This window comes from Heptranchias perlo, chromosome 11 (genome assembly GCF_035084215.1).
Source record: "Heptranchias perlo isolate sHepPer1 chromosome 11, sHepPer1.hap1, whole genome shotgun sequence".
NCBI classification, from domain to species: domain Eukaryota; kingdom Metazoa; phylum Chordata; class Chondrichthyes; order Hexanchiformes; family Hexanchidae; genus Heptranchias; species Heptranchias perlo.
Genome location: NC_090335.1, coordinates 73,513,568 through 73,529,531, shown reverse-complemented (window position 1 = coordinate 73,529,531; position 15,964 = coordinate 73,513,568). Strand labels below are relative to the sequence as shown.

The 15,964-nt window shown below is 43.9% G+C and overlaps 1 protein-coding gene across 2 annotated transcripts in view; it reads right to left on the bottom strand.

The window, feature by feature from the left end:
- Positions 1-15,964, bottom strand: part of LOC137327487 (neural cell adhesion molecule 2-like) — a 1,142,796-nt gene that overhangs the window by 143,525 nt on the left and 983,307 nt on the right. For both annotated transcript variants that reach the window (XM_067993365.1, XM_067993366.1), the window contains exon 13: positions 2,156-2,275. In XM_067993365.1, coding sequence (XP_067849466.1) covers positions 2,156-2,275 — 120 coding nt within the window. The remainder of the gene's footprint in view (positions 1-2,155; positions 2,276-15,964) is intronic.

Sequence of the window (15,964 nt, the reverse complement as noted above, 5' to 3'; positions counted from 1 at the left end):
AGTGTCTCAGTCTGTCTGGCTCTGTGCCTCGGTGTCTTGATCTGTCTGGCTCTCAGCCTCAGTCTCTCAGTCTGTTTGGCTCTGTGCCTCAGTCTCTCAGTCTGTCTGGCTCTGTGCCTCAGTCTCTCAGTCTGTCTGGCTCTGTGCCTCAGAGTCTTGATCTGTCTGGCTCTCAGCCTCAGTCTCTGGAGATTTTCTCAGTGGCACCCATTAGATCACATAAAATGGAACTTCAGCTGATGACCAGTGAAATTCAGAAAACTGAGCTTCACTCTTCAGGATTCTGCAAAAGGGTCTTCACTGATGAGTTCAGCTAACAGACCAATCAGATCGCAGAAAAATAACAAATGGAGCAGCTTTTTTTTTAACTAGTTAAGATTTTTTAAATTGACAACACATTTTTAGTATTTACAATGAACTAAAATTATTTTAGTTCAGTATCTTTGAAAAGGGTTAAGTATAGTTGACTGAAGTTTAACACAAATCAGCTTGAGGATTGGACCTTCTCCCACTGTATTGAATAGGACAGTTTCCTGTCCATCCACTCTCCTTCTATAGAATCCTAATGGTCCAGATCCTTTCCCGTTAGCTGTGGCTCAGTTGGTAGCACTCTTGCCTCTGAATCAGATGGTTAAGAGTTCAAGTCCCACACCTAGAGCTTTATAGTAGATAATCTTGGCTGTCAGTACAGTACAGAAGAAGTGCTGCACTGTTGTAGATGCCATCTTTTGGATGAGGACTTTAAACCAAAGCCCTGTCTGCCTTCTCAAGTGGATGTAAAAGATCCTGTGACACTATTTGCAGAAGAGCAGACGGGTTCTCCCTGGTGTATTGACCAATATTTATCCCTCAGCCAACATCGCTAAAACAGATTACCTGGTCATTACCTCAATGTGGGATCTTGCTGTGCGCAAATTGGCTGCAGCGTTCCCCACATTACAACAGTGACCACACTTCAAAAAGTACTTCATTGGCTGTAAAGCGCTTTGGGATGGTGTGAGGTTGTAAAAGATGCTATGTAAATGTAAGCCTTTCTTTCTCAGTCACCCCCATTATGTAGAATTCAGTGGAACGGTTACCTTCCCATTTGTTATGATTGTAGTGAATTGGGCAGATGCTGCTCTGCAGAAAGACTGAGGGGAAGTGAAAATCTGCCAGGGTTACGGAATATCATACAAAGGAATACTAATGGACGAACCCCTTCCCATTTAGCCTGATTGCTTTAACACCCTTATCCCTGCATTGAGTAACAACCAGTAATATTGATTTCAATGTTGATGATATTAACTGGTTTGTGAGGTTTTACCTCCAGACTGTAGAGCATGCAACAGATTAAGTGACTTGTGTGAAATATGTGTTATTTTTGTTTCGATGAAATTGCTGAGTGAATGATTACATTGGAGCAAAGATCTGTCAGCGGGATATGTTCTGCTTGCAGAAAATTTGATGCCAGCGTTAATATTCTGACAGCCTAGTTGTGCTTTTTATTCTTTTACGAAGAAACCGAGGTGAAATTCCAGAGTGCAGGACAGCACAGAGTAGATTTTCAATTGGCGCCTGCATGTTGTGAATCGGTCGCCTGCCAAGAGAAAAACCGCCTGATTTTCCTCTCAAACCCCCTCCGAGGTAGGGAGCTCCCCCCCAGCCACGCCCGCCCCTCCCAACTTACAACAACGGCTTTGTTTGGGGGAAAGCAGAGGCCCCACCTCATGATGTCATCCAGATCGATTGGCCCAAGGCCTGAATCGGGTGTATCCAGGTCCTGGCCTAGTTTGCGGCCTCTCTGCCACACTCCCACCAAAGTCACAGGCTGTGGATTTTGGGGGGGGCAATGTTGTCCATCTTGTGCCCGGAAAATCGTGCATAATTGGAAAACCCACCCTAAAATTCTGAAAACGGTCACCTGTATCAACTGCCATTGCTTCCTTTAGAGAAAAAAATAACTAAATCTATTACTCATTTTCAGTGTGACTGTAATTCTATTTGTAATTGCAGAACATCATGTAAGAAGGGCTCAGGAGGGATTTGTAGCATGTGTTTCTCTTATTTTTTTTGACAAGGCATAAAAGTGGATTATGAAGAGACATGAAAAGGACTTTGGCTATTAGTCAGAAGCCTGCTATTACTGGCGAGAGCAGACATGTAAGCTACTTACGGACTGGGAGAGTCTGAAAGGTTTCCATCTGGCTGTGTTCCCCTTGACCTTTGCCGTTCACTGCTGCTACTCTGAATTGGTAGGTTGAATTTGGCTTCAGGTTGATGAGGACGACGTGAGCTACAAACGGAGAGAGGAGGAAGAAGAAGAAGAAAACACGGAAATATTAGTCTTTAACCAGCTGCCCTGAGATCCACACAGTAAATAACGGCCCAAATCTTCCTGGAAAAATAACTACTTGTTAACAACACACACCGTTATTAATGCGCTAATCAGACAGCAAGTTCAGGGGATGAAGAGATATGCCGTGAGTTGCCGGTCAGTTTACACCGCTCCGCTGTTTGCTTCGCGCAAATGGCATCTCGTCCTTCGCCCCCCCGTTATTTTTAAGAACTTGCTGGATTTGCACATTATTTGCCCATTAAGATCACCGCAGAAAGTTAGGGCTGGCAATTAACATTGTATGAACCCTTTTGACGACGTGATAATTGTTAATGCAATGCCAATCAACCTCTCCGGCCCTGAAAGGGAACAATTTAAACTGTTCAATCTCATTCCTGCATGCAGTGAATTGTTGTTCGAGATTTTAAAAATGTCAATTTAAAAATGTTTACATTTTTGTCTTACTTTTCCTTTCTGTCTCTTTTTTCTCTCGCTTAATCCAATCTTTCTTTCCCTCTCTTTATTTCTCTTTGTGTACCTGATTTGAATCTAATTCACCCTATTTCCTTCTCTGTAGTTCCTCAGTTTCTTTCTCAATCCTTAAAACTCATTGGTTAGGGGGATAGACTGTTGGCCCCATCGTTCACCAAGTTCCCAGATGCCATGTTGCCCTCACCCCGCCATTATCAGCTCGCAGTTCCAGCAAGTTACAGCGCAAATTATATTCGAGCTGAAGGAGGGAGGAAGAAGTCTAACTAACGGGGCATGCTGCGAGATGCCCCACTCCAGCAAAATTTTGCCCAATCTGCCTTTCCAACGTTCCTTTTTTTAAAATCCATTCTCAGGATGTGGGCGTCGCTGGCAAGGCCAACATTTATTGCCCATCCCTAGTTGCTCTGAGAAAGTGGAGGTGGGCCTTCTTCTTGAACCACCAGCAGTTCGATACAACTCAGGCTACTTCTGAGGGCAGTTAAGAGTCAACCACGTTGTTGTGGGACTGGACTCACATGTAGGCCCAGACTGGGCAAGGATGGCAGGTTTCCTTCCCTAAAGAACATTGGTGAATTAGTTAGGTTTTCACAACAATCCGACAGCCTCATAGTCACTTTTACTGATACCCGCCTAGATTTTTAAAACTGAATTCAGATTCACTAATTGCTATGGTGGGATTATGAATACACATTCTCGGGATGCTTAGTCCAGTCACACTGGATTACTAGTCCAGTAACACAACCACTACACTACAATACCTGCATGGAAGACTTTTGCAATGGCCTTCAAAGGGATATGGTGAATTCCACCCAGTAGCCCAGTGAATAAAAACACCAACCCATGCGTAACTGATGCTGTATAAATTCGACAGAACTCAGCTTTGATCGTCCAGTCTGTGCTAAGTGAGCTCCTCTCAGGTGTGTGGTGCTGCAATACAACTGACCTTAGTGCCCTGGGCTAGCACAAGGAAAAGTTATGCACGTCTCCTGCTGTTCTGTTATCTAGAACAGAGAAAGTTAAGGGGAGATTTGATAGAGGTGTTCAAAATCATGAACGGTTTAGATAGAATAAATCAGGAGAAACTGTTTCCAGTGGCAGAAGGGTCAGTAACCAGAGGACACAGATTTAAGGTGATCGGCAAAAGAGCCAGAGGCGACATGAGGAAACATTTTTTTTTATGCAGCGAGTTGTTATGATCTGGAATGTGCTACCTGAAAGGGTGGTGGAAGCAGATTCAATAATAACTTTCAAATAGGAATTAGATAAATACTTGAAGGGAAAACATTTACAGGGCTATGGGGAAACAGCAGAGGGATGGGACTAAATGGATAGCTCTTTCAAAGAGCCGACACAGGCACGATGGGCCAAATGGCCTCCTCCTGTACTGTACCTACTATGATACTATGTGGGCATCAGGAGAGTTTGGGATAGGACTCAACTGGGATGATCCCATGGACAAATACGCAGGATTGGACCACACATGGAGCAATCAGGAGTGAATCAGATAGGATAGGGTTAAAACTCCATTTTATTTGCCCTTTGATATTGGGATTCATGAAAAGGCAGGACTGTTTCTGTGGTTTACAGAACACTGGTACCCACAGTAAGAAGATGTCTAAACCTTATGGATGCTAAACTGAGAAAGACAAAGTTTCTCTTAGGTAGATTGTCATTTTCACCTCTGGGCGATAATTCAGGTTGCCAACTCTGGCTGGGTGTATTCCTGGAGGTTTCATCACATGATCTCCCGGCTCGAACCGCCCACACTCCTGCCATTGGTCCATCCTTCAGGCACACTGTCTCCCCACGGCCAATTGGAAAGGGAACAGACTCTTTGTTCCCCAGTTGGATTAATCTTGACTATTAATGAAACAGCCTTTTTTTCCCATCTCCAATATATTTATAACTAATAAATGTTCAAAGAAAATGAAAAAAAACCCCACAATTTTCTTCAATGCCCCAATGATTTTTCTCCTGGGTTGCACCTAGCAGTGCCCTGGAGATGAATCTTCAATTCCTGGAGACTCCAGGACAATCCCGGAGGTTTTGGCGACCCTAGCGATAATCTGGCAGGGCGGACAATCGGCTCTTTATAGGACCTGACCGATTTTCGCTCCATTGAAATCAATATAGGGTATTGGTCTGTATAAAAGGTCTGCAATGCACCTCTCCAGATTAGCACCCAGGCGGTGAGGATAAAAACCCACCCCGCTATCTGTATTTAGGACACCGCTGATGTGCAACAGTGATGTTAGCCTAGAAATTAGTCTGGGCCTGTTTTCGGGTAGCGTTCGGCACCTGCCCAAACCCAGAGGATCGATGCAAATCGGTCCCCTGGCTTTATCAGTATACTCGGTCACGCTGGTCACGCCTACACTGGGGTCGCCAAGTCTCCAGGTTTGTCCCGGAGTCTCCAGGAATTAAAAAAGATTAATCTCCAGGGCACTGCTGTAAGCAACCAGGGAGAAAATTCAAAAGGGCATAAAGAAAAAAATGTTTTTGTTTCATCTTCTTTGAACTCTTCTGGTTATTAATTATAAAAATCTTGGAGGTGGGTAGAAAAGCTGTTTGAGTAACAGTCAAGGATCACCCAATCAGGTTGAGGGGGGTGGGGGGCGATCGCGAATCCTGCTCTCCAGGGAATAACATGTTTTGTGACCCTGACGATTTGATAACAGTAACGCAACATCGTATACAATAAACTCTATTGTTCTACATCCGCAAATCTCTAACCAGCCTCACACATATTGTCTTCATTAGTTAAATAGATTCAGAAAATATAAAGACCAAAAATGACAATGTGATACTCCATGGCTCGTTCATTAAAGAATCATTTACATTTGTTTGATTTTGTGTCCGTATCAGATTTCACTTCACACACACTGAGATTTTGTAGGTAAGTTCCCCTGCTTGCTGCAATGCAGAAGGAGAGAGGTTCGGATTGATATGCCATTGAAGTGTCACTTGAAGTGATGTCTAATTGTTTGAAGCCTAGCCCCCTCTTTATTGCGATTGTGAGCAAACACACAGAGTAACAGCAGGATGTAGAGGTAACACATTGTGAAGCAGTGGGATACCGAGGATACATATTGTGGAACAGTAGAATAAATAGGGGACATAGGCTGCGGATAAATGAGACCTAGTCAGCATAAACATTGAACAGCAGTGGAAACTGTAAACTATGCACACGATGCATCGGTGGATATACAGAGGTTATCGTAGAGTCATAGGATGGTTACAACACAGAAGCAAGCCTTTCAGACCATCAAGCCCGTGCCGGCTTTGTAAGAAGCAATCTAGTTAGTCCCATTCCCCCATTCTTTCCCTGCAGCTCTGCAAATGTTTTCTCTTCAAGTATTTATCCAATTCCTTTTTGAAAGCCATGATTGAATCTGCTTCCACCGCCCTTTCAGGCAGCGCATTCCAGATCATAACCACTCGCTGCGTAAAAAGGTTTTTCCTCATGTCACCTTTGGTTCCTTTTGCCAGTCACCTTAAATCTGTGTCCGCTGGTTCTCGACCCGTCTGCCAATGGGAACAGTTTCATAGAATCATAGCATCATAGAAAGTTACGGCAAAGAAGGAGGCCATTCGGCCCATCGTGTTTGTGCCGGCCGAAAAGAGCTATCCAGCTTAATTCCACTTTCCAGCACTTGGACCGTAGCCCTGTAGGTTACAGTACTTCAAGTGCACATCCAAGTACTTTTTAAATGAGTTGAGGGTTTCTGCCTCTACCACCCTTTCAGGCAGTGAGTTCCAGACCCCCACCACCCTCTGGGTGAAAAACTTTCTCCTCAGCTCCCCTCTAATCCTTCTACCAATTACTTTAAGTCTTTGCCCCCTGGTCACTGACCCCTTTGCTAAAGGAAATAGGTCCTCCCTATCCACTCCGTCATAATTTTATATACCTCAATTAAATCTCCCCTCAGCCTCCTTTGTTCCAAAGAAAACAACCCCAACCTACCCAATCTTTTCTCATAGCTAAAATTCTCCAGCCCTGGCAACATCCTCATAAATCTCCTCTGTACCCTCTCTAGTGCAATCACATCTTTCCTGTAATGTGGTGACTGGAACTCTACGCAGTACTCAAGCTGTGACCTAACTAGTGTTTTATACAGCTCTAGTATAACCTCGCTGCTCTTATATTCTATGCCTCGGCTAATAAAGGAAAGTATCCCGCATGCCTTTTTAATCACCTTATCTACCTGTCCTGCTACATTCAGGGATCTGTGGACATGCACTCCCAGGTCCCTCACTTCCTCTACATCTCTCAGTATCCTCCCATTTATTGTGTACTCCCTTGCCTTGTTTGCCCTCCCCAAATGCATTACCTCACAACTTCTCTGGATTGAATTCCATTTGCCACTTTGCTGTCCACCTGACCAGTCCACTGATATCTTCCTGCAGTCTACAGCTTTCCTCCTCACTATAAACCAAACGGACAATTTTTATATCATCTGCAAACTTCTTGATCAAGCCCCCCACATTCAAATCCAAATCATTAATATATGCCACAAAAAGCAAGGGACCGAGTACTGGGCCCTGCGGAACCCCACTGGAAACAGCCTTCCAGTTCCAAAAACACCCGTCAACCATTACCCTTTGCTTCCCGCCACTGAGCCAATTTTGGATCCAACTAGCCACTTTCCTTTGGATCCCATGGGCTTTTACTTTTTTGACCAGTCTGCCATGTGGGACCTTGTCACAAGCCTTGCTAAAATCCATGCACGCTACAACAAACACGTTACTCTCCTCGACCCTCCTTGTTACCTCCTCAAAAGATTCAATAAAATTAGTCAGACACGACCTTCCCTTAACAAATCCATGCTGACTGTCCTTGATTAACCCGTGCCTTTCTAAATTATGATTTATGCAGTCCCTCAGAATTGATTCAATAATTTGCCCACCACTGAGGTAAGGCTGACTGGCCTGTAATTACTCGGTCTATCTCTTTCTTCCTTTTTAAACACCGGTACAACCTTAGCAGTCCTCCAATCCTCCGGCACCACGCCTGTAGCCAGGGAGGATTGGAAAATGATGGTCACAGCCTCCGCTATTTCCTCCCTGGCTTCTCTTAACAGCCTGGGATAGATTTCATCCGGGCCTGGCGATTTATCTACTTTCAAAGATGCTAAACCCTTTGATACTTCCTCCCTCACTATGTTTACCCCAGCTAATATTTCACACTCCTCCTCCTTAACTACAATATCTGCATTGTCCCCATCTTTTGTGAAGACAGATGCAAAGAATTCATTAATCATACCCATATCTTCCGCCTCCACACATAGGTTATCTTTTTGGTCTCTAATAGGCCCTACTCTTTCCTTAGTTATCCTCTTGCTCTTAATGTATTTATAAAACATCTTTGGATTTTCCTTAATTTTACTTGCCAATATTTTTTCATGCCTTCTCTTTGTTTTCCTAATTTCGTTTTTAATTTCACCCCTGCACTTTCTATACTCCTCTCGGCTTTCTGCAGTATTGAGAGCTCGGTGTCTGACATAAGTTTCCCTTTTTAGCCTTATCTTTCCCTGTGTGCTCCTTGACATCCAGGGGGCTCTAGATTTGGCAGCCCTACCCTTTTTCTCTGTGGGAACATGTTTACTCTGAACCCTCACTATCTCCTCCTTGAATGCCTCCCACTGCTCTGACACTGATTTACCTTCAAGTAGCTGTTTCCAGTCCACTTTTGTTAATCACTTCTCAGCTTGATAAAATTGGCCCTTCCCCAGTTTACAGCTTTAGCACCTGTTCTATCTTTGTCCTTTTCCATAACTACGTTAAATCTAACTGAATTCTGATCACTACCAGCAAAATGCTCTCCCACTGATACTCCTTCCACTTGCTCAGCTTCATTCCATAAAACTAAATCCAGAACTGCCCCCCCTCTTGTTGGGTTTGCTACATACTGGCTAAAAAAGTTCTCCTGAATGCAATTTAAGAATTCTGGGCCCTCTATACCTTTTGCGCTGATTGTATCCCAGTTAATATTAGGGTAGTTGAAATCCCCCACTATTACTGCCCTATTGTTGTTGGACTTCTCAGAAATTTGTCTACATATTTGCTCTTCTATCTCCCTCTGACTGTTTGGGGGTCTATAGTACACTCCCAGAAGTGTGACTGCCCCTTTTTTGTTCTTTAGCTCAACCCACATGGCCTCATTTGATGATCCTTCTAACAAATCATCCCTCCTCACAGTTCTAATTGTTTCTTTAACCAATATTGCCGACACCCTCCTTTTTGATCCCCGTCTCTATCTCGTCTGAAAACCCTGTAACCAGGAATATTGAGCTGCCATTCCTGCTCCTCTTTAAGCCATGTTTCTGTAATAGCTAAGATATTAAACTTCCACATGTCTATCTGTGCCCTTAGCTCATCTGCCTTATTCACTATACTCCTTGCATTGAGGTATATACCATCAAGCACTGCCAAACTCCTTTGTTGTCTATTTTCTAATCTTTGTTTCCTCTGCCTTCCAAACTCACTTACTAATTTTCTGCCTTCCATTTCCGGCTCTGCTTTTCTCCCTTCTGAATCTACACTCAGGTTCCCATCCCCTCACCAAGCTAGTTTAAACCCTCCCCAACAGCACTAGAACCTCCCCGCGAGGATATTGGTCCCGGCCCTGTTGAGGTGCAACCCATCCGGCTTGTACATGTCCCACCTCCCCCAGAACTGGTCCCAATGCCCCAGGAATCTAAAGCCCTCCCTCCTGCACCATCTCTCTAGCCACGCATTCATCTGCTCTATCCTCCTATTTCTGCACTCGTTAGCATGTGGCACCGGGGGTAATCCGGAGATTACTACCTTTGAGGTCCAGCTTCTTAATCTCTTTCCTAACTCCTTAAAATCTACTTGCAGGACCTCATCCCTCTTTGTACCTATGTCATTGGTACCGATATGGACCATGACCTCTGGCTGTTCCCCCTCCCCCTCCAGAATGTTCTGCATCCGCTCAGTGACATCCTTGACCCTGGCACCAGGGAGGCAACATACCATCCTGGCATCACATCTGCGGCCGCAGAAACGCCTAAAGTTTTCTCTTTATTTACTTTGTCTAAATCCTTCATGATTTTGACCTCTTGTCAACCTTCTCTGCTCTGAGGAGAACAACCCCAGCTTCTCCAGTCTATCCACATAGTTGAAGTCCCTCATCTCTGGAACCATTCTAGTAAATCTTTTCTGCACCCTCTCTAAGGCCTTCAGATCCTTCCTAATGTGCGGTGCCCAGAATTGGACACAATACTCCAGTTGTGGCCGAACCAGTGTTTTATAAAGATTCAACATGACTTCCTTGCTTTTGTTCTTCCCAGGATCTTGTATGCTTTCTTAACCTCTTTCTCAACCTGTCCTGCCACCTTCAACGATTTGTGCATGTATACCCCCAGGTCTTGCTGTCCCCGCATCCTCGTTGGAATTGTACCATTTAGTTTATATTGCCTCTCCTCGTTCTTCCTGCCAAAATGTATAACATCTCTGCATTAAATTTCATATGCTACGTGTCTGCCCATTCCACCAGTCTGTCTACATCTTCTTGAAGTCTATTACTATCCCCCTCTCTGTTCACTACACTTCCAAGTTTTGTGTCATCTGCAAATTTTGAAATTGTGCCCTGTACACCCAAGTCCAAGTCATTAATATATATCAAAAAAAGTAGTGGTCCCAGCACCGGCCCCTGGGGCACACTACTGTATACCTCCCTCCAATCCGAAAAACAACCGTTCACTGCTACTCTCTATTTCCTGTTACTGCTGCCACTCCCCCTTTTATTCCATGGGCTTCAATTTTGCTGACAAGCCTATTATGTGGCACTTTATCAAACACCTTTTGAAAGTCCATATACACATCATCAACCTCATTGGCCTCATCAACCCTCTCTGTCGCCTCATCAAAAAACTCAATCAGGTGAGTTAAACAAGATTTGCCTTTAACAAATCCGTGCTGGCTTTCCTTTATTAATCCATACTTGTCCAAGTGACTATTAACTTTGTCCCTGATTATTGTTTCTAAAAGCTTCCCCACCATCGAGGTTAAAGTGTCTGGCCTGTAGTTGCCGGGTTTATCCTGACACTATGGAACACAGGGATCTACAAAAGATATACATTGTGATCTATGGAGGATGTACACTATGGAACAATGTTATCTATGGAGGATATACACTGCAGAACACAGGGATCTACTAAACAATGGAACACTGTGATCTATAGAGAATACACACTGTGGAACTATGGATCTGTAGAGGATACTCTGTGGAATAGTGGGGTGTAAGGAAGATACTCACTGTGGAATAGTGGGATTTAGAGAAAATACAGACAATGGAACAGTGAAATATATAGAAGATACACAATGTGGAAAAATGAGATCTATACAAGATACAGTGTGAGATGTAAAGAAATTACGCACTGAGCAACAGTGGGATATAAATAGATTCTCTGGGTACTTTAAAATTTGAATGGAGTTAGAATCATAGAATCTTACAGCACAGAAGGAGGCCATTCGTTCCTTCGTACCTGTGCTGGCTCTTTGAAAGAGCTGTCCAAATTAGTCCCACACCCCAACTTTTTCCCCATAACCCTGCAAATTAGATCTCTTCAAGTACATGTCCAATTGCCTTTTGAAAGTTCCTATGGAATCTGATTCCACCACCCTTTCAGGTAGTGCGTTCCAGATCTGAACAATTCTCATTTCCCCTCCAGTTCGTTTGCGAATTATTTTAAATCTGTGACCTCTGGTTACCGATCCACTTGCCAGAGGAAACAGTTTCTCCCTACTTGCTCTATCAAAACCCCTCATAATTTCAAATACCTCTATTAGGTCTCCCCTTATCCTTCTCTGCTCCAAGGAGAACAATCCCAGCTTCTCCAATCTCTTCATATAACTGAAATCCCTCATCTCTGGTATCATCCTGGTAAACCTCCTCTTCACCCTCTCCAAGGCCTTGACATCCTTCCTAAAGTGTAGTGCCCAGAATTGTACACAATACTCCAGTTGAGGCCTAACCAGTGATTTGTAAAGGTTTAGCATGACTTTATTGTTTTTGTATTTAATGCCCCTATTTACAAAGCCAATTATCCCATATACTTTCTTAACCACTTTATCAACTTACCCTGCCACCTTCAAAGATTTGTGAATATGCATCCCCAGGTCCCTCTGCTCTTGCATCCCCCTACCATTTAGATTATACTGCCTCTCCATTTTGTTCCTCCCAAAGTGCATGACTTCACACCTATTTACATTAAATTGCATTTGCCATGTGTCTGCCCATTTCACCAGTCTGTCTCTGTCCTCCTGAAGTCTGCTACTATCCTCCTCACTGTTGCCAAGTTTTGTATCATCAGCAAACTTTGAAATTGTACTCCCTATACCCGAGTCCAGGTCATTTATATATAACAAGAAAAGCAACGGTCCTAATACCGACTCCTGGGGGGCCCCACTGTATACTTCTCTCCAGTCAGAAGAACATCCGTTCATCACTACTCTCTGCCTCCTGTCCCTTAGCCAATTACATACCCACGTTACCACCATCCCTTTAATCCCATGTGGTTCTATTTTTCGAATAAGACTTGCTAAGTAATATTTGGAAAAAGGATGACATAATATAACAATTTAGCTCAGAGCCAGAAAAGAGAGGGCTGCCCCTTTCTTGTTCATCAATCTGAGTTTAGTTTCCGCCTCAAAAATCGTGGCTCTTCCGAATCAGACTAATAGCTGTGGTGATGATGGAGTCCCATGTCCTTGTATGCTAACACTAATGGGAATAGATTGCCAAATTCAACGGAGTGATTCTTATTTCCATTATTGCCCTAATGGCGGTGATTTGTTCCGTCAGATTAATGCCATGTGCATTTCTAAACCTGAAAAAATTGTTGGGAGGAAGCTCTCACCTTCATTGCAATATTAAGGCCGGGTGACAGTCTTCTGACATTCCAGCGTGCATTGTGCACGGAGCTCCTCATGCCCATATTTAACGGGCATTCCGGGCTGTTGGGTGCTGAGCTGTTTTGTGCCAGCCTCTTGGTACCCTCACATCAGCATCGCTATATAGGGTGCCAGCTGTGGCTCGGTGGGTAGCATGTTCATCTCTGAGTAATGAAGGTTGTGGGTTCAAGTCCCACTCCAGAGACTTAAGCACAAGGCTAATAATCCAATGCAGCACTGAGGGAGTGTTGCACTATCAGATAGGTGCTGTCTTTCAAATGAGAAGTTAAAATGAGGCCCTGTATGCCTTTTCAGGTGGATGTAAAAGATCCCATGGCACTATTTGATCGAAGGGCAGGGTACTGGCTATTACTTCTAGCACACCAGAACTGGGGGTGGTGGGGTTAATCCCATGGATGATAGGACTTCAGTTATGCAGAGAAACTGTGATTGTTCTCCTTAGAAAGTTAAGGGGTCATTAATTACAGGGGTTTGGTAGAGTAAATAAGGAGAGACTATTTCCTATTGGCAGGAGGGTCAGTAACCAGACACATATTTAAGATAATTAGCAAAAAGAATCAGGGGGAATATGAGGAGAATTTTTTAATGCAGTGAGTTATGATCTGGAATGCGCTGCCTGAAAGGGCGGTGGAAGGAGATTAATAGTAACTTTTGAAAGAGAATTGGATATATACTTGAAAAGGAAAAAATTTGCAGGGCTATGGGGAAAGATCAGGGGAGTAGGAGCAACTGGATAGCTCTTTCAAAGAGCCAGCACAGGCAGGGGCACAATGGTGGAATGGCCTCCTTCTGTGATGTTTGATCCTCTGATTTGCTTTGGCTGCCGTTCTAATGCAGGTGTTAACAAATATCTTAAACAAGATTGCACTAGTATCACAAACAGTAATTTCTAAACTACAGAATGAAGCAGATGGATGATTACATTTTATTCCGACTAGTTAAAGGTCCATTTACCTTGATTTGGTTTGATTCCAGGAAGCATACTAATGTCCAGCTGGACTATGGATTAATTCTGCAAAGGACACTCTGTCTGCCAGCAAGCTCAGACTTCAGAATGGCACAGCTGTCTTGATACTGCATGTACTCGCATCCAATACAAGGCACACTTTACGATTTATTACCTTAGGTCCTGGTTATACTGTCTTACCGAGGTCGGCTGGGTGCTCAAATCTGACCTCTTTTTCTGCAGTGCACTTGATACAAATCACAGGCGGCCAAATCAATTCAATGTCAAATTGGTTCCTGTTTGAACTAATGCCAGAATAAAGTGGGTGGTTCACCCAGTCAATGAGCCCTGATCACTCAGGTCATTCACAAATTCAATCTGCGGTCTCCTAAAGTAAGAAAGGTAACAAATAAAAATATCGACCAAAATAAATTGCTATTTCACCTGTCAGATACACAATTGATCTCAGTATTCAATCGCATGGCTGCTGCGGTGCTGTGAAAAAAAAAACTAAACTTTGGCAGGATTTGTTAATCTTAATGTCTTCGGCCCCTGCTATGAACTCTGTCCCCTCTATCCCAGAGATTCCATCCCCCACCCTGGCCACTGCTTGAGGCCGAACCAGACCATTTGCAACCTCGGCGTCCTATTTTGACCCTGAGATGAGCTTCCAACTCCATCACCAAGTCCACCTACTTCCCACCTCCGTAATATCGCCCGACTCTGTCCCTTCCTCAGCCCAGCTGCTGCTGAAACCCTCATCCGTACTTTTCTTACCTCCAGACTCGACTATTCCAATGCTCTCCTGGCCGGCCTCCCATCTTCCACCCTCCGTAAACTTCAGCTCATCTAAATGTCTGCTGCCTGTATCCTAACTCGTGTCATCCCCTGTGCTCACTGACCTGCATTGCCTCCCGGTTCAGCAATGCTTTGAATTTAAAATTCTTATCCCTGTGTTCAAATCCCTCCATGGCCTCGCCCCTCTTCCCTATCTCTGTAATATCCTCCAGCCCTACAACTTTCCGAGAATTCTGGCATCTTGCGCATCCCCGATTTCCTTCGCCCCACCATTTCACGATCATGCCTTTAACTATCGAGGCCCTAATCTCTGGAATTCCCTCCCTAAACCTCTCCACTTCTCTCTCTCCTTCTTTAATTTGCTCCTTAAAACTACCTCTTTGGCCAAGCTTTTGGTCATCTGTCCTAATGTCTCCTTTTATGGCTCGCGTCAAATTTTTGTCTGGTTACGTTCCTGTGAAGCGCCTTGGGGTGTTTTACCAAATCAAAGGTGCTGTATAAATGCAAATTGTTGTTGTTGAATGCTAAATCTGGGATTTACACTAATCCTGTTTATTTATCTTATTTAGGTCAAGCCCGAGGCCCAATTTCGGGCCGGTTTTAGGCCTCAGGCCTCCCAGTTCAGGTGCGTGTTGTAGGCACATTGCCGCTTTCGCACTCAAAACCAGGCGAATACGAATTTCTACCCCGTTATGTTTCTCTAACATTTTCTGGGTATTTTTTAAGTGAATTCAGGCGCCATTTTAATACTTCAGTAAACAACACTGACAGATTCCACTGTCTCTACTTCTAGTGAATCATGCACAGGAGGAAAGGCATCTTCCTTTGTCTCAGGGTAATTGTGAGCTCTTAACAAATGGTCTGCTTCCCCCGCCCCCGCCCCCAGACTTCCTTGTTCCATTATTTTCCCTCTAGATCAAGGCCATTTGCTAAATGTAACTACAAAACATTCACATTCTGCGGATCGATCCAGATTCATTTTCATGTTGTGTGCACCTTCAAAGGAACCTTGAGTACAGGTACGCAGCAGGTAACATTCAACTCTATCAATTAACTCAAGGCTGACCATTATTTCAATTAAAGGGACATGGTGGATGGAAGGGAGGACTGGGAATGGCACAAATTTCCTCATAGCAGACAGGTCCAACAGTGACCACACGTCGAAAGTACCTCATTAGCTATAAAGCACTTTTGGGACATCCTAAAGGTTGTGAAAGGCACTATACAAATGCAAGTTCTTTCTTTACTTCTTTTCTTTTAGGTTAACACACAAAACTTGGAAAAGCTGACAAGTAGCTTCAAAAAAAAGCTGCCTTAGTCCCCCCTGAAAGACCTGACTTAAATTTTACTGGATAGCAACTACTGCTAAGCTTTTTGGATCTTCTGTACCCTCACTCTGGATTATCTTGGCTTTTGTCTCTTACTTCATTCTAATCTATGAGTCCCACCACCCCAATACCTTCAAGGATGTC